General features: G+C 38.9%; 1 protein-coding gene across 1 annotated transcript in view; it reads right to left on the reverse strand.

The window, feature by feature from the left end:
- Window positions 1–414: 414 nt before the first annotated feature.
- GABRB3 (gamma-aminobutyric acid type A receptor subunit beta3) overlaps window positions 415–23,478 on the reverse strand; it is a gene marked incomplete at both ends in the record, with an annotated part of 216,387 nt that continues 193,323 nt past the window's right edge. The window contains 3 exon segments of the mRNA XM_080809191.1: window positions 415–756; window positions 9,073–9,317; window positions 15,402–15,554. Of these exon segments, the coding sequence (XP_080665317.1) occupies window positions 415–756; window positions 9,073–9,317; window positions 15,402–15,554 (740 nt within the window).

Below are 23,478 nucleotides of genomic sequence, written 5' to 3' on the forward strand. Positions count from 1 at the left end.
GATAATAAAAGACACATTTTGGGATGATATTGTGTTTCACGCCCTCATTCTCAAGGCATAATATTTAGACGATGCTTGTCCCTTTCAATTAAAAAAGAAAAAACTATGACTTTCTTTAATATGCATCCTGTGTTAAATTGTCCATAGCTGCAAAATGTATATATGTATGTGTATTTGTTCGGCATACACGTGGGTACTCGTGCCCATGTGTATAAACATAAACACATACATCCTCATATACACGTGTATTTTATATATATGCTGAGAAAGTTCACATATATATACAATTGCGTATGTATATATGTGTGTCTGCGTGTGTGTGTCTGTGTGTGTGTACAGGTATAAAAACTTGACAGGCAGAGTAATATTTCACTCAGTGTTAAATGAAGTCTTTGAAAAATCAAGTACAGTCACTCAGTTAACATAGTACAGCCAGTAAACTAAGTTGAAAAGAGAAAAAGTGAATGGGAACACGATCCTGGACCATCTGTCTATGGCATTCACATCGGTTAGATCAGGGATTTTAATTTTGAGCTGTGAAGACCTCCTCCGTAGATGGGTCTTCTTGTGCGGGATGCTTCTGTCCCCCATGTGTCGCCCATGCCCTTCCCTAGGCATGCTCTGTTTCCTGTACTGGATTCCTGAGTTGTCAAAGGGTCTTGCTGAATTCCTGGTATCACCAACACCTCCCGTGACCTCATTCATTTCATTGTGAACCTCCAGCGATGTTAACAGAATACTTCCATGAGCATCCACCTAATTGAAGAAAATACACATCATTAGACAGCTAGCATGCCAGTAAATCTAATTTTCATATACAAACCCAGCAAGACTTATACCATGCAATCATGTCACATACATTATGAGAAATCGCACATCTGTCAAACCCAGCACTGTTTTCATGGAAAATGTCATTTTGAAGGCTTAACTACAGTTTAGAGATTTTATTTCCTCGATTTAAAAATTCTCACATAGGAGATTCGATTAAATAAAGGGGGCTTTTTAAATTGAAATTTCCTATTATGGATACAAATTCTTACTGAAGACAAAAAATATAAATTCTTTTTAAGATGTTAACTTAGGTGTCTTCACCATTTTTCATAACTGGACACTGGATGGAAACTATACTTTCTCAATCTTCTTTAGAAGTCAGCTTGTCCCCTTTTCTGACTATACAAAAATACTCACATTACCGTGGAGAAACAAGCAAATATTCCTGTGATGAATGGACACTCCTGATGACTTTGATGGGGGTAGATACAGACTCTTACCCAAGTATGATCTCCTTGCCCAATCCTGGTCCTGGCAGGAGACCTCTTTTTCAAGAGTTATATTTATGATAGACTAAAGCTCCCCCCTGCCCCCGCTCACATTGGAGCCAAACTTAAACACTTTATTCTGTGCCAAATAAAGCTTCAGACTTTTCATGATGATGTCAATTGTCCATTTGCTTATTTGTTGGTCTGCCATGAAATTTCCATAGAGCATACCTGAGGCTAGGGGTCCTCAATGGGGTCCTTTCTAAGGGGTCTGTAATCCCCTCTCTGAGCAATGCCAATCCGTCTCAGGGGCACATGGCCCTTTCTATAGTCCCCTCCGTCTCACAGCTCTCCAGCATGCTTTATGTTCCCCCAGCTGTCTTCATTCCTTTGCTAGAGGGCCGTCTTCCTTGTCCTATCTCTGTGTGTGTAAGCCCTACCCTTTCTTCTAGAACTAGATTAAGTGTCTTTGGTTTCTTCCATGGAACTTTCACAAAATTAATTATTGTGTGGAGGAATAATTTATTAGTACATATTAATTTGCACATTCCCATATTCTGTATACTTTTTAGTTTCATTAAAGGCATTGTGCTAGATATGAAGGAGGTGAGGTATGGAGAGATGATTCCCAACTAAGAAGAGGCAGGTGCCTGTGCAGACTTCCGAGCAGTACCAAGACCACAGGTGGGGTGACTTCCAGACACCATGTAGCCCAGACACAGGAAGGGCTGCAAACCTCTGGGGGCCACTCAGGCTCAGGCACAAAGGCACTAAAACTGACTCTGAGATGTCTAATACATGATTTAGAGTACCATTCAATTATGCTTGGGAAAGGAGAGGTATGGTCATCAGGATTGTCACCCCTTACTCCCCAGAGTATGTTCTTTATGTGCAAAAGGGACATTGTGAACATATTTAACCTTATAAACCTTACAATAGGGAGATTAGCCTGGATTATTCATATGGTCCTAATCTAATCACATGAGCCCTCAAAAGTATAGGGTATTCTCCAGCTGGAAGCATGAGAGAAAGAGAGATGTGGCAGAAGGTGAGAGCAGAGGGATTTGCAGTGAGAAACAATAGGTTCTCTATTGATAGAGGGCACTGCAGATAAAGTGTAGAAAGAAAGGGGGTAGCCTCCAGGAGCAAAGACTGTCTCCTGGCTGATGACCAGAAGGCAGCAGGGGTCTCGGTCCTACAATCAGAAAAAACTGTGGTCAACAACCTGAATCAGTCTGGAGACAGATCTATCCCTAGAGCCTCTGGAAGGGAACACAGCCTGATGTCAGTGTCCTGAGACTCTCAGCAGAGAGCCCAGCTGCGCCCCACTGCACCGGACTTCTGACCAACAGAACTGGGTGCTTTTTAAAATGGCTCCATTTGTGGTAATTTGCTGTGATAGCAATCAAAACTACCACAGGAGGAGAGAGGGAAGATTTCAGAGGAGAAATGCATTTGAGTTGGGCCTCAAAGAATGAGTAGACATTTTCCAGCGAAAAGCAGGAAAAAACCATCACGAGCAAAGGCCTGAAAAATGACAGAAGTGTTTTGAGAAAGGCAAACCAGCTGAGTGGGACTTTGGAGAGAATGCGTCCTGGCACATGCCAAGCTCACAGTTGATGGGATGGTAGTCATCCTTATCACTGTCATCACCACCTTCCTAACATTTTGTAATAAGAAAATACTCCCCCTGATGAACAGGAATGCACACTAGAGTCAAGCCAGTAGGGGTTTCTGTATATCGCATCAAAGAGTTTCCACTTTACGTTCCAGGTAGTAAAAAGCAGCAGTGATTTCTAGCTAGAAAAGTGACCTTCTTCTGAAGAACAACAGAAACGCATCTGAGAGGAGGGGGTAAGGAGAGCGACCCCTGTTGGAGTGCCCTGCACGCTTCTGTTTCCTTTGGCGCAGTCTAAAGGAGAAATGCCAAGAGGCTGTGAGCCAGGCTCCCCTCCCATCACTGCGGCAAATCCCAGCACTCCCAGCACGTGCTGTGTCCACACAGCAGTGGAACTCCACAATCACCACTCTCTTCTGTCTCTTCTCAGTGAAGAAGGTAGGAGAGGGATGGAGAGAGAGTTGCCTGCTGTCCTGCTCCCACTTGGCTTTTTGGCCTTTCCTGAGCTCTCTGCACAAACACTCATACCACCCACGCAGGGTGAGAGGGGACGGGTAACAGCAGCAGGCACACATGAGCCTGGGCTGTACTGGGTTCTCCTCCATGATGCTGCCTCTGTACTGTAGGGCCAGCAGCGCCATAGTGGGGAGGGGCCCTGAAGACCTATGGTCTCCTTAGAATGGAGGACAGCCAGCCTGGGGGTGCTGGGAAATGCAAATGGAACAAGGAAGCACCCAGATAATGGAGAGAAGACCCTTCATGGAGACCCATTCTTGGGGGAAGGGACAGAACATTGACAGTTCTGTCAGAAGCATTACAGTTCTGCTTTTTGCTTTTGTTTTTTAATCCAGTAGAGGGAAAAATTCGAACGGGGCTTGTATCTCAAAAGTACCAGGGATGTTAGACCTTTGTAAGAATTTGGAACATGTGTTCCATGTCTGTCCTTTTCGTTATCTTGCCCTGAAATGGTTAGCATTAAAACCCTTACCAAAAAAAAGAAAAAAAAAAAGTCATTGAAACCTCCAGTGGTTTGGGAGATAGTCCCTCACTGTAAGAAGAGGCTGTGGAAGAAGTCTGAGACACACATTACGGTGTGGCTGAAAGGGAGGGGCAACAAGGGAAAAACCAGCAAAGCAGTGGGCCCAAGACAAGTATGTCCGCTGTGCAAGTAGTCCCTCTCCCTAAGAAAGCGGCAATTTGAACCTGCTTTGAAAGCTGTGGGTAGCTAGCTGCTAAGAAAGCAGAGAGGAGAGCGCCGTGGGGTCAGCTGAGCTGGCCTTTATACAAAGGAAATTAAAACCAGTGTTCTAGAGGAGAGAAGCCTCTTAGTAGTCTCTTCTCTCTCTTCAGCACCTTCCACCGTGCTTTATGCCACACAGGAGAGAACAGGATGGACTTTTTTGAATAGTAAGCTGATATATTTAAAACAAAATTTATCTAAAGTTGAGTCAGAAAATAACCAAAGGTGGAAGATGCTTGCTTGTTTATTTTTTAAGTTGTCATGTGAAATTTATACTTTCTAATAATAATAAATGATTTACTATATATTAATTTGAACCTCAGGGGACTGAAATTATTTTACTAAAGGTAGAAAAAAAAAGAAAACATCAATTAACTCTAAAAAACTTTCTCTCCATTTTATGTAATATTTTAAATACAACAAAACCATGAGACAAAAAGCCCAGTGGTCCACTTAGGAAAGTGGATACCTCACTGGAGACATGCACATGAGAAGTCTAGACTCTTGGGATTTTTCATGTAAGAAACTACTATATATCTTCTTTGTACCATGCCCTGTGTGAGGTGAGAGACCCTAACAGGTGAATAAGAAAAGATCCCTACCCTTAAGGGGTCTAACAGTTGAGAGTTTCAAGTAATCAACAAGCATATTAAAAAAAAAAAATACTGCATACTGCATAATGAAACTTAAACACTTTTTAAAATACAGGCCAGCAATACAATCTCTTTTTTTAGTTATAAACAATGCCATATGAAAAGCTCCCTTTATAAAAATCTAGGAGATTATAATAACTTTGTAGAATGAAATACTAAATGAGGAGAAGTCTCTTTTTAAAGGGAGAGGAATATTTTATGAGAGACTAATTCTGATCAATGTCAATGGTTCTAATGATTTAGCTTCAACTGGCTTTAAAAAGTTGTGTTTGAGAACTGTCCCTTTTCCTCCCATTAGAAAAGTGAAAAAAACATACCACATCCACAGAACATGGTGTTCTGATGATGAGTACCATGGACTCATTCAGCATCATGAATCCATGATGGCTCATTCATGGACACACATTCCATGACCATTTATCATATCTGAGCCACGGTGTGCATATTCTGGTAGATGCCAAGAATCAAGTGCTGTTTAGCAGAGAGAGCATGTGGCCATGTGAACTGTAACACGCCACTTCTTAAGTGTAGAGCTTGTGCTGTGGAAGCTGGGAGAACAGAGACAAAACCCACTACTTGAAGAAGGGATGACAGAGGCAGAATGGACAAGTAGTAGAAAAAAAACATCCAGGGCATGTCATGGAGAAGAGCATCTGGCTGAGGTCTTGAAGGAGAGGAAGCTGGGGATGAAGAAGAAAGGGATTCTGGAAAGACAGAAACCAAGGCAAAGAGATGATAATGTACACAGTGGTTTGGGGAAGCACACTGGAAGACTGGAGAAAACACAAGAAGTGAGCTCAACTGAATGCTGAGTTGGTTTTTCAAGACTTAATGACAAATTTGTTTGAATCAATATCCTGTCTTCTCAAGTCCCTTATGGCCTGTGCTGTGCATTTGGGAAAGGACTTCGTGAGGGCGGAGATCTAAGTGTGTGCCCTTGACTCTAGTGAAGGAAACTACCTTGAGAGAAGCCAGATCCAATATCATTCATAATTGACAGAAGCCGAGGGCTCTTGGGTGCTTTGGACATTTATGGCTACCTTGCAGCTGTTTCAGGACACAGCCTTTGTGAGGTAGGTCTCAAGAACCAACACTATTTTCCACGATTTCTATTTCAGAGTGGGTGAACACTTGTAATGGAAACAAAACAATAATGTTGAAAGAAACTTGAACATATATTGGATAATAAGAGCCTAGTGTAAATTAGTTTGGATGCTTTTGACTTATAGTTTTGCATTTACATAGTTTTCATTTAAAAGTGAAGCAATGTGTAGAAAATTTCCAACAACATTATGAGAAGATTTTTTTTTCCCAAGGAAATTAAAGGAGTTATTAAAATGTGTTAAATCTTAGAAACTAAACATTTTAAACAAATATGTCCCCAAAAGATGCTAATCTTTTTCTATCATCTAAAATTTAAATCTTAAAACAGATGGAAGTGGTGTTGGTGAAACACAAGACTGAAATGCCCTGTAGAGGATGACAGATGATGACTTGCATCTTTTAAATACTTTAAATATTAAATATGAATACTTCATATTTTGAAGAGTCTGTCTCATACCTACTGTAATTAGAATCAATGAGTTTAATATAGTTTTCTTCCTGTTCTATGACCTGGGCAGGCACAAATATTCAAAGGTAGAAAACATCTCATGCAGAATATATCACAAAGGGGTTTTCATTTTTTTTCTAGAATCTCTCACCAAATTAGCACTTTATTGATACTCATTCTCTAGTTGATCTTATTTTTTAGTAAGAGGAATGATGTTAAGTCTGCAGCTCTGAGACGTTGGAAGGAATTATGACTTTCTGACACTTCATGAAATTCCAATACCAATTGGTCAACTTGAAAAATATCAAAGGCTAGTAACCATAATACATTCATCACAATCAAAGACTAACTCTTGAATATAGAAACAATTCAGGAAAGCAAAGAGGTTATGCACAATGAATTAAGGGCATGATTTACATTGTACCACTGGTCTGAGGATAAACTAAGTGAATGCGAGAACAGTTTGAGCATTCATGAATCAACCACTAAGTTAAAATTGTGTACAACCACTGAATATAAGGAAAATCTACCTAAGGTTTTATAGTAAGGTCAATAACACCATCATCCCAAAGATAGTCATTGGTGGCACAGATCCCTCTTGGTGGCCTGCAGAGCCCCCAAGGGAACCACCCTGACATCCCTTATGGGACAGGAAGTTTGACCTCAGAAAGAAAATGGCAGTGCAAATCCCTGTGGTCAGTCTAGTGTCCTCTTTCAGTCCAAGGACAGGTGCAGCCCTCTGAGGGCCAGGGCTCCCATCTATAACACAGATGGACTTCCCTGAGGCTGTTGATGGCCACTCTAACAAACAACCCTGAAAGATATCACTGAAAGTGAATGAATGAATAATTATAATTACAAATTCTTGAAGGTGTTGGCCAGGTGCATAGCGCCATTTATTTTTTGCATGAAGTTTGTGATTCTTTTGTCACTTTCCCTTAACTCATCCACATCACATGATATAAGCTTTTGGGGGGATTCGCTTCCATCTGAAAATTATCATTAAAGTCTTAGGTGTGGGTCAGCAGTAATTTTTAATCCTTATTTCTAAGAATATCAAATATGCATTTAAAACTATTATCTATAAATTTGTATATCAACTTCAGACCTTAGCAGCTGATCTACAGTTATAGATTTTTCAAATATGAACATATAAAGGCTTTAACAAAGCTGCTGGGAAAACACAGAAACAAATTTTTAGGAAAACAATAAAAATGGCTTTGGGAATAAAATATAATTTTTCTCTGCATCCGATTTACCGTACAATATCTGATGTAAAATATTTTTCACATTCTGCTACTTTTCTCTGTGAATGTTAGAGGTGTTTCTGTTTTTGCTTTAAATTTTAAGCTTCACACTCAAGGTACCACAATAATTTGGCTCTCTAAACCATCTCATTTAGAAGAAAGTAAACAAATTTATCATCTGTTTAAATTATGAGGGAATTTGGAAAAATAGCATTGTATGTGTATGTGTGTCTGTATATCAGTGTGATGGAAACACTAATGATGTGATGAATTCCAGTTTCCTTGGAAACAGCATGACCAAAGCATATTGTGTATTCATAGTAGGATGCAAACTTATTTAGCAACATAACAGTGTGCTACTAAGTATATTTTCCAGTAAGAAGTTCAGGATAATTTTGCCTGTGGAAGTCTGATTTTTCTCACAGATCCTGGGTTTCTCTGACCAACTCTATTTATGTTTGCTGAAAGGATGGGAGCCATTTACATTTATTTAACTGCCTGCATTCATTCATGAGTGTTTGTGAACCTATTCTGGGCCACCAGTGGTCTACGGACACAGCGAATGCTCTAAAGGAGCTTCTGCATTTCTCTAAAGAACAGACCCATGACATGCACTAAGAGCATGGGAAAAAGCAAGGAAAGACCACAGGCTTGAGAAATGAGTAGGTTTAGCAAGAAGAATTAAGTCATAAAGACATGTAGGAGCAACTGCAGCAGTACACAGGGAGAAATACATTTTTGATAACTTGATGGGGCGCAAGAGGTAAAATGATAAAGAAAAAATTACACAGAAACTATAACATGCTTTCATTAACGTTCTGTTTATAATTCCAATGACAGATTGTTTTTATTTAAAAAATGAAAAGACATGAAATTGCAAAACTACTTTGTAACCAGAGGATGTAAGGATGCTAGGCTGGAGGGGGTGAACCTAATTTATGGTCTCTTTTGGAGACCAAGGGCTTCCTAAAACAATGCACCGTCCTTGGCTACTATTACCTGACTGTGCCAGGTTCTGACTTTTGTGAACACACCTGCCAAGAGCCCTTGAACAGAGAACTGCTCCTCCCTCACACTAAGGACCTTGGACTAGCGGACTATGCCAGATAGTGGGTGGGTGAGAGAAGGGTCTGCCCTCCTAAAAAAGAACAGTGGCATGCTGGACAGTAACATTCGTAATTTTATCACCAAAAGAATATTGCAACATTTTGGAAACATGCTTTTGCCTGTCAAGTTCAGAGCCAACATCCCATGTGGTATTCACATGTTCTGTTCTTTTCAGAGGAGACTGGAAGCCTGTGGCTTCTCCGGCTTCTGCACTAATTTTGGTTTTATCTAAAACTCGGTGACTTTCAGGAGGCCACACTGCAGGTTATGACCAAAAGCCCACACAACTCCCACTTAAAGATCAGGTAAGTAACTGCGGTGACTGATGAGTGGTAGGAGGCAGGGTGGGTCTGTGAAAGGCATGAGGGTGAGTGGTCGGGCTGGTGGAGGGCCTACCCGGTTGCTTTCACTCTTGGAACGGTCATTCTTTGCCTTGGCTGTCTTTTCTGCAAGCTTCTTCTGCCTTTGTGGGCCTCTTCCAAAGAAAATGTAGTTGACAAAGGCATACTCCAGAAGGGCCAGAAACACAAAGACAAAGCAGCCCATGAGGTACATGTCAATGGCTTTGACGTAGGGGATTTTGGGCAATGTCTCCCGAAGGTGTGTGTTGATGGTTGTCATCGTCAGCACGGTCGTGATTCCTACAAAAGAAACAGAAGGGTGAGAGGCTGCCGCTTTGCAGCTCCATTCCTCACGTTTCACTTTTATATTTTCTCAAACAGCGCTAAAGAGTTGGAGATAGTAGACTGAATATTATTAGGTGATCAGAAGGCAACAGAGCCTGAAACATGTATGGGCAGCAGGTCACAGCTCAGGTCAGGAAGCTGACATCTCTGCTCCCTGGTGGGGCACCACTCCATGGCACCTAGCTCGGAGAGAGAATGGAGAAAACGGAAGAGAATGTGCTTTTTAAGAAAGTTGGAAGAAATGAAAATGATCCCGAAATTAATATAAAACACAGTGTGTCTGGATGAGAAGCTTCCAAGAAGAATGAATCTATGAAGACTCAAAGAAGAGGGTCATCTACGGCCATTAGTGAGGGCTCAGGGAGCCTGCTCATCAAAAGAAAACAATTCTTACCACAGTGCTTTATGAAAAAGGGGGATGAGGCAATGATTTTTAAAATTGAGAGTGGACATGATTCAGTCCAGAGCTCAAAAAGAAAGGAGAATTTCAGGGAAGTTACCAAGGACAGATGATCTCACAGAGTCCTCTCCCTCCTCAACTAAGAGTCTATACAAGCTTCTCAGAACATGCATGATGAAGTTAAGGGCTAACAATTTTATTCAAACTATAGAATCTTGCCATACTCTGGGGGAATAGACTAGATCCCCCCAACTTTTTTTAAATGTCACAATGTTAAGTTCTCTAGATAGTAGTATATGAATGCTTTCTGTTTCCATAACAGAGCTAAGTTTAGTCTCTAAAAACATCTAAGGACCATATTTTGCAATTATACCACAGCAACGGACTTTTTTTTTTTTCAATACAAATATCCCATATTGGATAATTTGAAGCCACAGAGAGGAGGGGACATGGCAGTGACATGACTAGAGTTTGATGAACTGAGTGAATTTATACATGCAGGAAAGATATGGATTGCTCACTTCTTGGTGGGATAGTAAATATTACAACAGACTTGTTCTCTCTTAAAATATTAAGAAGTTTCAAGGAAGCAAGACCACTCCAAAGGGTCATCTCTTTTCTATCTGTTCAACTGATAGAATGATAGGTGCACTGAATGCAATTATCCCTGTGTCTTCTAGGACCTAATGGAGAGAAACACTTCCTCCTCATTGCTATGTCATGTCTTCCCTCAAAAAGGAGACTTCTGAAAGTGAGAGCTTTAGCCATGGTCCCTCAGCCACAGCAACCTGAAAAATATGATGTCACTGAGGCCAGGGGACAGTGCAGGACAGAGAGGTCAGTGTTACCAAGATACAGGGCAGAGCTCAGACCACCTCTACATATGATTCCACCAAAGGCACTTCTCTAAGCCCCCAGATCCCACCCAACTCTCCAGTGAGGGTTTGTATTTATAAAGCATCTTAGTTTGACGTCCTCCAGATTCCCATCCCATCGTTGGAGGTAAGCGTCCTTAGACTGTGTGTCTCACGGAGAGAACCTCCAGACCACAGATCTCTACTTGCTCAGACCATCTGGAGGGCAAGGAATAAAGCCCAGTCTTCTGTCACTAGCACATGCTTTCCTTCCACCCACATCTAAACTGCTATGAAAAGTAGAGGAAGGAATCGAGGCACTGAGAAACTATTTTTGTGTGTACTGCAAACCATGAGAGCTTATGGAATATATGGAAATCGAGTATGTCAGAATATTTTAAGGTTCCCCTTTAAAGTCACATTCATGTGCACCTGGGACTTTTAAAATTTGAAAAATGGCAATGGGATGATTACAGTTTACAAATAAATGTGAAATCATGCAAACTCTCCAAAATCAGATGTTTTCACCATTATTCAAAAATTTTTGTAATTTTGCTGTCACAACTTTTTTCCCTTCCGAATATATTTGGAAAACACGAATGCTTTGGTTCTCTCCAGTTGGCTCTTGCGGCTCTCTAGTTGACTATTTTGAGTGGACATGCATGACACAGGCCTCAGTGGGTGTCCTGGGAAATGGGCTGAAAGAACACAGGGATAGGAAGAGCCAGCAGATGTCACAGGCACTCAGCCTGGGAAAAGCAGCCCTGAGGAAAATGGGACAGCAACCTGGTTCAGGCACCTAAGCTCAAGGCTCCAGGAGTCTCTTAATAGTATGGTTTTGGGATGAGTGCTCTGTTTGGGCTCACATTAGCTCTTAGTTTAAAAGGCCAGTGAATTTATTAATTATTTGTATAATTTTGCTTCCTGTCTAGATATTGTGGGTGGTGGTGGACAATAATGATTCATGGACTTGGATGGTCCAGCCACAGGGCCCAGGCCAAAAGCTTAGCTCTGTCCCTTCCCAGCAGCATGGCCTGAGGCTTGATGGGTCCACAGCATTGTCTACAGCTGTTGTGAAGTTTAAATGTGATGCCTGAAAACCACTGGTGATATGTTAACAAATGGTAACAACTGATAATGGTATTTTTTTTTTATCATTACAGAAAAAGAAATTATTCAGGAGCTTCTGGTTTTCTGGCAAGAGACCCACCGCCACAACCTTGCTTTGAACTTCTGCCCTCTACGAGGACCTATCCAACTGCAGTACAGATGACTGAATGGTGCTTTCCATGTTCTTTGTACACTGATCAAGCTGTTCAGTCCTTCTACTAATTGTTAGCCTCAAATTATCTCTCATTTAGATTATGCTAATAAAATATCATATTTGAAAAACTGCATTTATAAAGCTATGAAATAAAAATATAATTTGTATCATTCAATCAAAAGATATTTTATTTCTCTTCTTTGTGATCAAAATAATGTGGACTGAATTATTTTAGTTTAAATTTTCCCTTTTAAAAGGACCAGCACTATTCACTTCAGAGTGCTGAGGAGGACCATCCAGTTGTTTCTGTTTCTGTTTTTGTTTTTTTTTTAGATTTTATTTATTTATTTGACAGAGAGAGACACAGTGAGAGAAGAGAGAAAACACAAGCAAGGGGGGTGGGAGAGGGAGAAGCAGGCTTCCCACGGAGCAGGGGACCCTATACGGGGCTGAATCCCAGGACTTTGGGATTATGACTTGAGCTAAAGGCAGACGCCTAATGACTGAGTCACCCAGGCGCCTGAAGGAAGCCCATCCAAATGCAACTCCCTACTTTGTAGCCTGCTGACTTGTAACACTAGCAATTCAACAGATCTGTGAGTCAGCCCCTGATCAGTAGAAGCATAAAGCTCTGAGGTGTACAGAACAGCAGTGCAACACAGCTTTGCGAAGGACCAGCATTTCCCTTCTCAATAGAGAGAGAACTCCAGACAACGGCAGGTCCAACAGAGCCCTGAGCCAGAGAGGGCGTTCCGCAGGAATCTTTGTGGCACACCCCTCCGCACGGATCTGTACCTCTAAGACTTATTTAGAAAGGAGGTACATTCATCATGGTGCAGCCATTCAGGATGCTGATAACAGCACTCAAAACAATTAAAAGGTGAGGTACAAGACAAGACAGGTGGAATGGAACTGCGGGAGGAGGATTTCTCCAATTAAAGTCCCCCAAACCATGGCCATATCTTCTTAAAAAGGCACACAGCACGTTAGCATTTTAAAGATTCTGAGGGATCCCGCAATAATAATAATTAATAACAGTTCTTGCTTTGCTTTTTTTTTCTTTTTAATCCTTGTTTTTTACAGTGTAACAGACAAGAACACTTTGTGTGTACTGTCTATTAATACCATAGGAATCACCTGTCATGATTAGGGGGGAGAACCCTGGAGTCAGACGAACGGGATTAAAATTTTTCTTCTGACACTTAATGTCATCTGACTTTGTACCAGTTATGTAGCTTCTCTGTACCTAATTTTCCTGCTCTGTAAAATGGGAACAATAACATTGCTTATTGTGCTATGGATGTTCTGCAGAAGAGATAAGGTAACCCCATTAATGGCCTTGCAGAGAAACTGGCACCTGAGTATTTGGCAAATTTCAGTTTAATGATTATTGTGTTGTTCTTCGGTGTTCATGACTCTATGATATACTTTCCTTAAATTATTGGAGGTGACCTTGTGGTATGTCCCAATCCCTGCAGACCCAGGGTCAGAAACCCTGTTCTACATAGGCAGAAGGTGGGACATAGGGAGTGAGCACGCTGGCATCCTGCCCTGAAAGCTGGACCTGTTGGACTGTAGTCTGCTCAGACGCTGTGGCCCTAGGGTCACACTTGCCTTCCAGACCCCCAGGCTTCAGGTTCCTCCTGATACTGGCAAATGCCCATTCACTGCTGCCTCTGTACTCACATCCTCCAGGGGTGAAGCCTTAGCAACTCTGGGCAGACCATTCCTTTGTCCTAGCAAAGCCATAACAGGATGATTTAGGTTTATAATCATAATGCTGTTCTGTTAGAAAAAGTGGAATCTGCTTTCACTTACTGTAATGAGGTTGGGTTGACAACAGCTCACTTCAGATAGATTATTTAATATTGTGGAAGGCAGTGTCTTACAATTAAGGAGCTATAGAACATGTATATCTAGAAAATTTAGAAATTCACATTTTCAGTACGCCTCAGTCCTACTGATGCCAGATAATTAGTTCTTTGGTACTTATATTACCCTAATTATCTCCATAATGACAAATTCTCCAAGACCAATTCAATGTGAAACTCAAGAAGCTTTAGCTTTAGGTTTCTACTTGCATAGTCCCCATCCAGGCTTTGGGTGGGATCCCAGTAATTTTATGTTTGTCTATTTTATATTCTCTTTCCTAAAGAGAGACTCTGAAATTGTATAAGCTAACAGGTCTATAAAATTTAGATCTGTCCCTCCAAATACATTTTAGGTTGAACTTTTCTGGGTGAGAAGAAAAGAAAATAATTTAACAAAGAGTAATCTAGTAACATTTAAGAAAAAAAAAAAAAAAAAAGGAGGAGGGGGAACCTACAGAAAGGACTATTGCTACAGGATAACCTCTGCAGGCTATTGAAAAATCCTGGAGATCTTAAGGGATGCTTTTCTTACCATACCCACTAAAAATACATAATAATATAACACTTTTAGTTTTCTGATACTTTCTTCTTCTCAAACTCGATTATTATTCACCTAACACTTTTGGGAATAGTTACTTGATTTCCTATGTGTTAATCTAATCTTGACTGTAACTCTGTGAGTCTAAACCAGACATCCACATACACACATGTAAACACATTTTCCTAGGGAAAAGTGTCAATCAGTTGGAACTCCTGGAAAAGATGAAAAAACAAAAACAAACAAACAAACAAACAAACAAAAAACAAGGAAGAAAGAGGGATAACTGGAACCCTGAATTCTTATGGTGCTCTGTAAGCTAATTTACCAGCAAATGCATTGATAATTATTTTCCATCAATTTTTAAAAATATTATTTGATAATTTTGCTTTCAGGAATTGAACCCAACCCTATGAGAGAAAGAATGTAGGGAAAATTGTTCTTCAGCTCTATATTTTCTAAAATGTATTTAAATAATTATTTTGTCCATGCAGCTTCATAATAATTAGCTGAATAGAGAATAATGTTTTTGAAAATATATGCTTTCCTTTAATAATTTAAAAATCTTAGAAATATTATTGGAACCTATAAAATATATTGTACATCAGCTAATAATCCAGTTGCCAAATGACCAATGGCCACTACAGATCACTAGAACCTTGAGGATCACTCAGAATCTAATCACATATTTAAATGCCCATTAAATTGTGTAATTCCAATTACATGCTATAATATTTGACTATTTTTCTGACTTAAAAAAGATGAATGTCCAATTAATCAAGTCTTCTTTCTGGGCCATAGAACAATTTTGAACAAGAGATGTTAATCCTTGCTTTAAAATTAGTGTCAAAATAGTTTTATTATGCAAATATTCGGCAAGCATATTTTCGCTTTCATGGGCATGAAAATTCACATTTGAGCCTTATAATTAAATTAACACATCAAGGGAATCATGCATGAAATTATTGTTTCAAGATAAAAAGTGACTGTATGGGCAAGACTAGTGTCATGATGTCACAAAATTGTAGTTGAACTATAGCCTCTGAATTTCCTTAATACTGTAATGATACGGTTACTTTGCATTTTAGATATCATTTAAAAATAGCACATACCAAGGGCAACTCTAGCCGCAGATGCATCATAATTGATCCAGAAGGACACCCATGAGAGAATTGTAATTAGTATAGAGGGCATGTAAGTCTGGAGAATGAAGTATCCAATGTTTCTCTTCAACCGAAAGCTCAGTGAGAGCCGAGGATAGGCACCTACGGTAAACAGACAAAGATTACACTGGAGAAAAGACATGGCAAACAAAAGAGTTTGCTTTGACCTCCATAATTCAACAACATGCATTTGAAAAGCCCATGAACCACAAGGTGGCCCATGCACTTTGCTTCTATAGAAGAATTGGGAGGGAAGTCTGTTTTAGTCTATCAAGAGAATAATGAGGATATTCTTCTAAAGCCAAGCATTCAGCTGAGAACTATCCCTGGGAAAACTTTGGGGAAGTTTTTAGTTTAGAATACAGAATCATGCCATGTATCTTGTTGATTATTTAATTAATGACTGTTCTCTTCTCCATTTAAATAGGGTAGATTTGGCTCAAGGTTTTATTGGGAAAAATGGCTTTTACCAGTTGTTCCCTCCACCCACCTAGAGCAACACCATACACAGATACTTGAATTACTGATCCTCATCTAAAGACAACTCCAGGCTACCCTGAGGGCTGGAGAGTCACAGAAGCAGGTCCAGTCTTACAGAAGGTAACAGTGTACACTGAGATGCTCTCCTCTGACCACAGACATGGCATTAAGGAGGGCCTCAGAGAAGCACCTTGCCCACTTTCTTGTAAGTGAATTCTAGTGCTAATCTGATGTATGCGTCCTACTTAGTACACTTTTGGAACTCCACCATCACAGAGTAAGAAAATTGCCCATTGATTATACCACATTTTGTTTTATATTTGCCTTCTCTGTTTTATTTTGCTTTTCTTAGAACAAAGCAAGGGTAGGCTCCATTTCCTCCTGCCCACTTTATCAGAACCAAACCTCCTCGTTCCTGATCTAGAGTCTAATGAAGCTGCTAGCAGGTCAACCAGTGAAACTCAATGACCTTCTCTAATCACCAACTTCCTTGCCTCTTTCCCTCCCATCCTCACTGATGGATGGTCCTCCTTTCCTGAGATTGCTGTACCTTGCTTCTCATGACCTCCTTCTACTCCAAGGCTGACAAGCTCCTATCCTCCTCCTGCACCCAAGTATATGCATCTTCCAGACTTCATTCCATGTCTTCTGTTTCTGTCACTATATTCTTTTCTTTAGATGCCTGATTTACTCATATGACTATTAATTCTATGTCGAAGATGAAGACTTTTATCTCCAGGCTTCTACTTTGGCATCAACTATTTTCAGCCAGAATTATATAAAGGAGAAAAGAAATCATCTAAGAGACTTAGCACCTAAAGGCCGATGATTTGTGAAGTTTCCTCCAGTCGTTTTTGTGTGGTTGTAGAATTTCTTTTACATAGCTCTGATCAAATGCATATTGCATACTGTCATCAGAGCACAAACATTTTCATACTTATCTCAGATTATTTGTAAACACAATTTAAAATTCTTCCAAATTTTGCTTCAAATATATACATATGTACTCGAGTTTATAAATACATTTTCCTGAATGCTACAAATTTAGGTTATTTCCATTTTTACAAAACTATAAATAATATTCTTAAGATTATCCCTGTGTAGAGTCCTTTTTCTGTATTTGGACTTACTTGCTTAGGATGAATATGCCAAAAGAGGAATTCCTGGGCCAATGTTTAGGCTTCTGACACTTATTGCCAAATTACTTTGCCAAAGAATCATATCAGTATACACACCACTATAAGAACTTTATAAAACTGTCTATTTCACCTTGTAAACACTACAATGTTCCATAATATTTCTTAAAAATAACTTTTGCTAATTTCTTTGGGAAAAATTGTCCTTTCCAATCACTTTCTTTAACTGCATACTTCCTAAATGTCTTTCCTCTGCTTTTAAGCTCATAAATAATCTGATTATACTATCTATTCATTTTTCTCATTTTTTTTTTGTTCCTCTTATTGTTTTCACTTATTCATTTAAGTTCTTTTGATACCAATCCCTGTGTGTATTGTTTACAAGCATTTTCTCAGTCATTTGCTTTAAAACTTATAATGGATTTGAGTGGGGGACATAGAAATACTTTAATTTTTTTGTATATAGAGTTTATCTATTCCATTTTTTTCCTTGTTATTTTGAAAACTTGTTGTTAAGGCTTAGGTAAGTTCACAATAGAAGTTTAACCACAAACCTACTTTTAAGGTTGGAATTATTTCAGTGTTCAGTATGAAGTGTACATGTACATTGATTTTTATTCCACAAACAGCCTACCAATCTCCCAATTCCATCAATGGAATAAAGCTTCCATTGACATAGGTTTGATAGATTCTATTATTGTTATAAAATAATGTATATATGGATCACTGGCATAATGTGCCATTGAGCTGGCTTAGAACCTCATTGTAGGCTTTCCCATCTCCAAATCCTTGGCCCTAAGCTCCATCCACACATTCCTGAAGCACAGCCTGGAACTCGCTGTCAACCCATACTCCAAATCTTCTATAGTTCACTGCTTTCTTTGAAGGTCCAAATACACATGTGAGAATTTCAGTTTCTCTAAAATGTTTCCCAGATTAACTTCAGTTTCCACTATATCTCTTCATTAAGCAGACAATTTTCTAGCCCAAAGAATGTCTTCACTGCCTCAAAATAATTGTCCATATTTCCTGCCCCTTCTGATTCACACACACTTTTCCCTCCTTATGAAATGCCCTTCCTTCTCCACACTCCAAAGTCTTGGTCAAATGCCATATCTTCCATGAGTCCTTTCTTCTTTTCTCCAAATGAAAGTCATTACCTTCCTGAGTCATTTTTTTTCATTAAAATTATTACTATTTAGCAAGGTAAGATCTTCCTTAATCAGTTGTACAGTCCCCAAGGCAGAGTTTGTGAAGTGATATATTTTTCATATACTGTGATGCTTATGTAAATTTCTAAACTATCATAGGTCATCAACAAATACATTTGTATGCATGAAAATAGAAGCATTTGGTTTATTTACATGACTTTCTAGCAAGTGTAATATTCAAAACATTTGATAGCTTTATTGAATCTTAGTTTGAAATGTCATAACAACTTCAATATCCTTATTGAAGTAACTTCAGTGTTGGCTTTTAGTTTGAAATTTCATGACAATCTCATGCTTTACTTATCACTTGTCATTTGCTTCTCTTGTTTTAGATATGTCTCACTACAGCTACTATACTTAAATAATAGTTTCCGTTTCCATTATGAAAGATTGGCTTATGTTGCAGTAACAAAAGTATCCCCAGATCTCCATAGCAGACAACAAGGATTTTTTTCTTGTGCTACATATCTGCTTAGTTCTGTATCTGGAGCACTGCTGGATATTGTGAGAGAAGTGCTACACTCAATGGGCCTCACATTTCCTTGTCTAAAGGATGGGCCTCACATTTCCTTGTCTTACAGTAATCTTTATGTCATTGGAGAACAGTTTAGTCCCCTCCCCGGGGAGAGCAGCAAATATTTTTTGAGTAAAAATTTAATCTACCATATTCCTCAACTTTCCATTTTCAAGTCAACTTTCTTGATATTTCCCAAAGTATACCATCTTCAGGAAAACCATTCCCATCAGAGGCAAATATCTATATGTAAGTAATGAAGTATGACTGAGGCTGTTGGGAATTCTTGTCCCCTATAACATGGAGGCCAATGACATGAATGCATAGTCAAACATTCAGAAGATCATTGTAGACCTCAAGGAAAGAAATACTAATCTGATTTCAAAAAAACCTGAATCTCTGAAAATTTGCCAAGATATAACACAGAACTTAGAATAACACAGAATTCATAATACTGAACTTAGACAATTAAGAAACATACTATTTTCTTATGTATTTGTTCAGTAAATATATTCTACTTATTGAAATTGAAGTGTCACTTCAAATCAAAACAACTTTTAGGCATTCACCATATGCCCCATTCATTCCAGTTTCATAATTCTAGACTTGGGAATGGTGAATAGAATAGACAACACAGTTGAAAAAGAAGAGAGTCTACATTCTCAACTAGTTCCAATTAATCCATGTCAGGCCCATACAGACTGACCTTGGTAAAACAGAAGGACACTATTCCTGGTTGAATAATTTTTTTTTTTTTTCAAGCAAGGAAGCAGGAAAGCCTTCAAGACTGGGCCAAATGAAGAAAAACCTTTCAATATGCCATGAGAAAGAGACCTCAGAGTGTTAATAAACACAAGAATTCTCAGAGATGTTGAGACATGTTCTAGGCCAAGACCTTTGCCATTTGATATGCATCCTAAAGAACACAGAGAAGGTCTTCTTGTAGCTCTATTAGACAAAGTCCTTACACTGCAGGGCAAATGCCATGATGTATGCTGTATCTATGGGAAAATTCCCCACATGGTCATAGCTAGTGGTTAATAAAGTTGAGAAGTAGTGAGTCAGCTACACCAAGATATAGCCTTCAAAACAGCAATAGAAGCTTAAAAATTACAACAGAAAGGCACAGAAGCCCTAAAGCCTGTGTGCCAATGCAGATGTGGTCAGGTTCCCAGTAGGTGCTGAGCCAACAGACAGAGGAACAGTCCCTGAACACAAGTGCATTGTTCAAATTCCTTGGCAAAATTATCTATTGAAGATGCTGATCTCAACCTTTTCTCCCTAGATGCACCTAAAGTTATGCCAAAAACAAGGCTCTGGATATTTAATCTAGCCTAAATTAATATTGCTCTCTAAAGCATTAATATTGCTGAGGAACTCATAAAAAATGTGGACAGAGTATCGTGTCACCTTTGTGGAGAGAGAGATCCACTCAAATGTGTCCATAAAGTAATAAACTATTTTAGCAACTGCGGCAGAGCTGACCTATACACATGTGCCTCTCCCTCTTTAAGGTAGCCACTGTGAGGGGCTCTCCCTCCATTGACTGAGAAGCCTTGTGAGCTCTCAGTGATGTTCTTGGGTTTTCGTCGGCATGGCCTCTCACAACATGCTGTCTCATTCATTTATAATCTACTTTTTCACGTTATAATTCAAAATAGAATTAGTAATTCTCGTGTTCCCGTTACCAGTCCCCTTAATGATTTTATGTTCAAAAAACCCATGAAGGGAAGGATATATATGAAATAGGAAGGAAAGAAAGAAGAAAAACAGGACTGGAGCTCAAAAAAATTGTTTTCAGGTTGTTTCAATAGGCAATGATTCTTCTTCTGAGTCTCCACAATAAAACCAGAATGTTGTATAACATGACTATGGAGCAAAGAGTGGGGGTGTCTAAAGGATCTAGTTTCAGCCTCATGGTTTGTTTGGACTTTTCCTTTTGGAAGCTGACTGTCCTATTAGATCCTTAGTTTTCTTGTACTAAAATAAGGCAAGAATACCACAAGTGAAAAAAACAAAAGATGTTATACTTCATCAGAATTATAGACTATTAATCTGCAAAAGAAACCATCAAGGAAATAAAAAGACAACATGCAGAATGGAAGGAAATATTTGCAAATCATATATCTGATATGGATCTTGTGTCTAGAATATATAAAGAAGGTTTATAAAAAAATACAATCCAATTTAAAAATGGACAAAGGACTTAAATAAACATTTCTCCAAAGAGGAAAGTGTCCAATAAGAATATAAAAACATATTATTACTTATTAGGGGAAAGGCAAATCAAAACCACAATGAGATACCACTTCACACTAGGATGTCTACAATCAAAAAGATAGATATAGAAATACTATACTATTTGGTGATTCCACTACTCAGCATTTACCCAAAGAATACAAAAATATTAATTCAAAAAGATATATGAACCCCTGTGCAACATTATTTACAATGACCAAGTAATGAAAGTAATCTAAGTGTCCTTTGATAGATGAATGGATAAAGAAGACGTGGTTTATACATACACTAGAATATTACCCAGCAATAAAAAATAATAAGATCTTGGGGCACCTGGGTGGCTCAGTTGTTAAGCGTCTGACTTCGACAGTTCATGATCCCAGGGTCCTGTGATTGAGCCCCACATCCTGCTCCCTGCTTGGTGGGGGGCCTGCTTCTCCCTCTCCCACTCCCCTTGCTCATGTTCCCTCTCTTGCTGTCTCTCTCTCTGTCAAATAAATAAATAAAATCTTAAAAAAAGTAATAAGATCTTGCCCTTTGTGACAACATGGATGGACTTAGATGGTATTATGCTAAGTGAAATAAGTCAGACAAAGAAAGACAAATACTGTATGATTTCACTTAGATGTGGTATTTTGTTGGCTCAGATGGTGAAGCGTCTGCTTTTGCCTTGGGCTGTGATCTATGGGACCTGGGATCAAACCCCACTTTGGGCTCTTGGATCAGCAGGGAGCCTGCTTCTCCCTCTACCTCTCTCCCCGGCTCATGCTCTCTCTCTCTCAAATGAATAAGTAAAATCTTAAAAAAAAAAAAAAAAAAAAAAAAGAATAAACCAGCGGTGCAGAAACAGATCCATAAATACAGAAAACAAGCTGGTGGTTGCCAGAGGGGGAAAATGTGGTGGATGGGCAAAATGGATGAAAGGGAGTGGGAGATACAGGCTCCCAGTTATGGGATGAATAAATAGTGGGGATGAAAGGTTCAGCATGGGAAATACAGTCAACGGTAATGAAACAGTTGTACGGTGGCAGATGGTAGCTACACATGTGGTGAGCATAGTATAATGTATTGAGCTGTGGAATCACTATGTTGTGCACCCGAAATTAATGTAACATTGTGTGACAACTACATTTTAATTTTTAGAAAGACAATAACAAGTGTTGGTGAGGATGTGGAGAAATTAGAATCTTCATGTACTTCTTGCGGGAATATGTGGGAATATCAAATGGTGACATCACTTTGGAAAAGAGTATGGCAATTCTTCAAAAGAGTTAAACTTAGCTGATCACCATATGATGCATCAGTTCCAATCCTAATGAATTGGCTACAAGAAATGAAAACTTATCTACAGAAAATCTTGTACATGAATATTCAGAGCAACCTTATTCTTAATACCCCAAAGGTGGAAACAGCTCAGTGTTCATCAACTGATGAAAGGTTAAATGAAATATGATATATTCATACAATGGAATGTTATTCAGCAATAAAAAGAAATGAAATATTGATATATGACAACATGGATGAACCTTGAAAACATCCTGTTAAATGAAAGAAGCCAATCACAAAAGGATCACATAGTGTATGATTCTATTTATATAAAGTACGTAGAATAGGCAAATACACAGAAGCAGAAATTAGATTAGTGATCGCCCAGGATTAGGGGAAGTGGGTTAGGGGAAATGGAATGGGGAGTGCCTGCTGGTGGGTACAGGGTTTCTTTTTGGGTTGATAAAAATGTTCTAAAACTGAACAGTCATGATTATACAACTATGTAAATACACTAAAACTACTGAATTGTATAATTTAAATGGATGAACTGTATGGTATCTAAATTGTATTTTGGTAAATCTGTTATAAAGAAAACAGAATACCTACTATGTATATTTTACTGGAAATTAAATGGCTTAATTTATATCAGTTAACAAACATACTACCTGGCCCAAAATACACATTCAACAAACACATGTTGCTTCTTCCTTTCCTTTTCTTCCTCTATGATGCGTTCTGTGTTCAGGATTCGATAATCTAAGAGTTTTTACCATTGAGCATTTAAAAAAAAAATTGTACTAGAGGTTTAAATATAATTCCAGAAGAGAAAGGTAGTCAAGAATTATTTTTACAAAGGAGATGTGGGGCAATGGTTTCTGAAGAAATCTGGCTTCTGCAGTAGGACATGTTTCATAGGTCAGGAGCCCTTAAAGGAAAATGATTTCATAACAACAAGATGTGATAGCTAAGCTCTCATTTAGCACTGAGAATAAGCTTGCTCTGGGACCACAATTTTGGATGAAGGATTAGTGTCTGGTTAGGAAACACAGATGAATTTTCTCTTAGGATCCTTCTAACAAAAATAAATGGGGAAAAAGAATGGAAATTTGTCTGTAGAATTTAAGGTTAAATTATATTATAAATAAGATAAAGATGATAATTCCTTCTTTTAATATTTC

Source organism: Martes martes (genome assembly GCF_963455335.1).
Source record: "Martes martes genome assembly, chromosome: 7".
NCBI lineage: Eukaryota > Metazoa > Chordata > Mammalia > Carnivora > Mustelidae > Martes > Martes martes.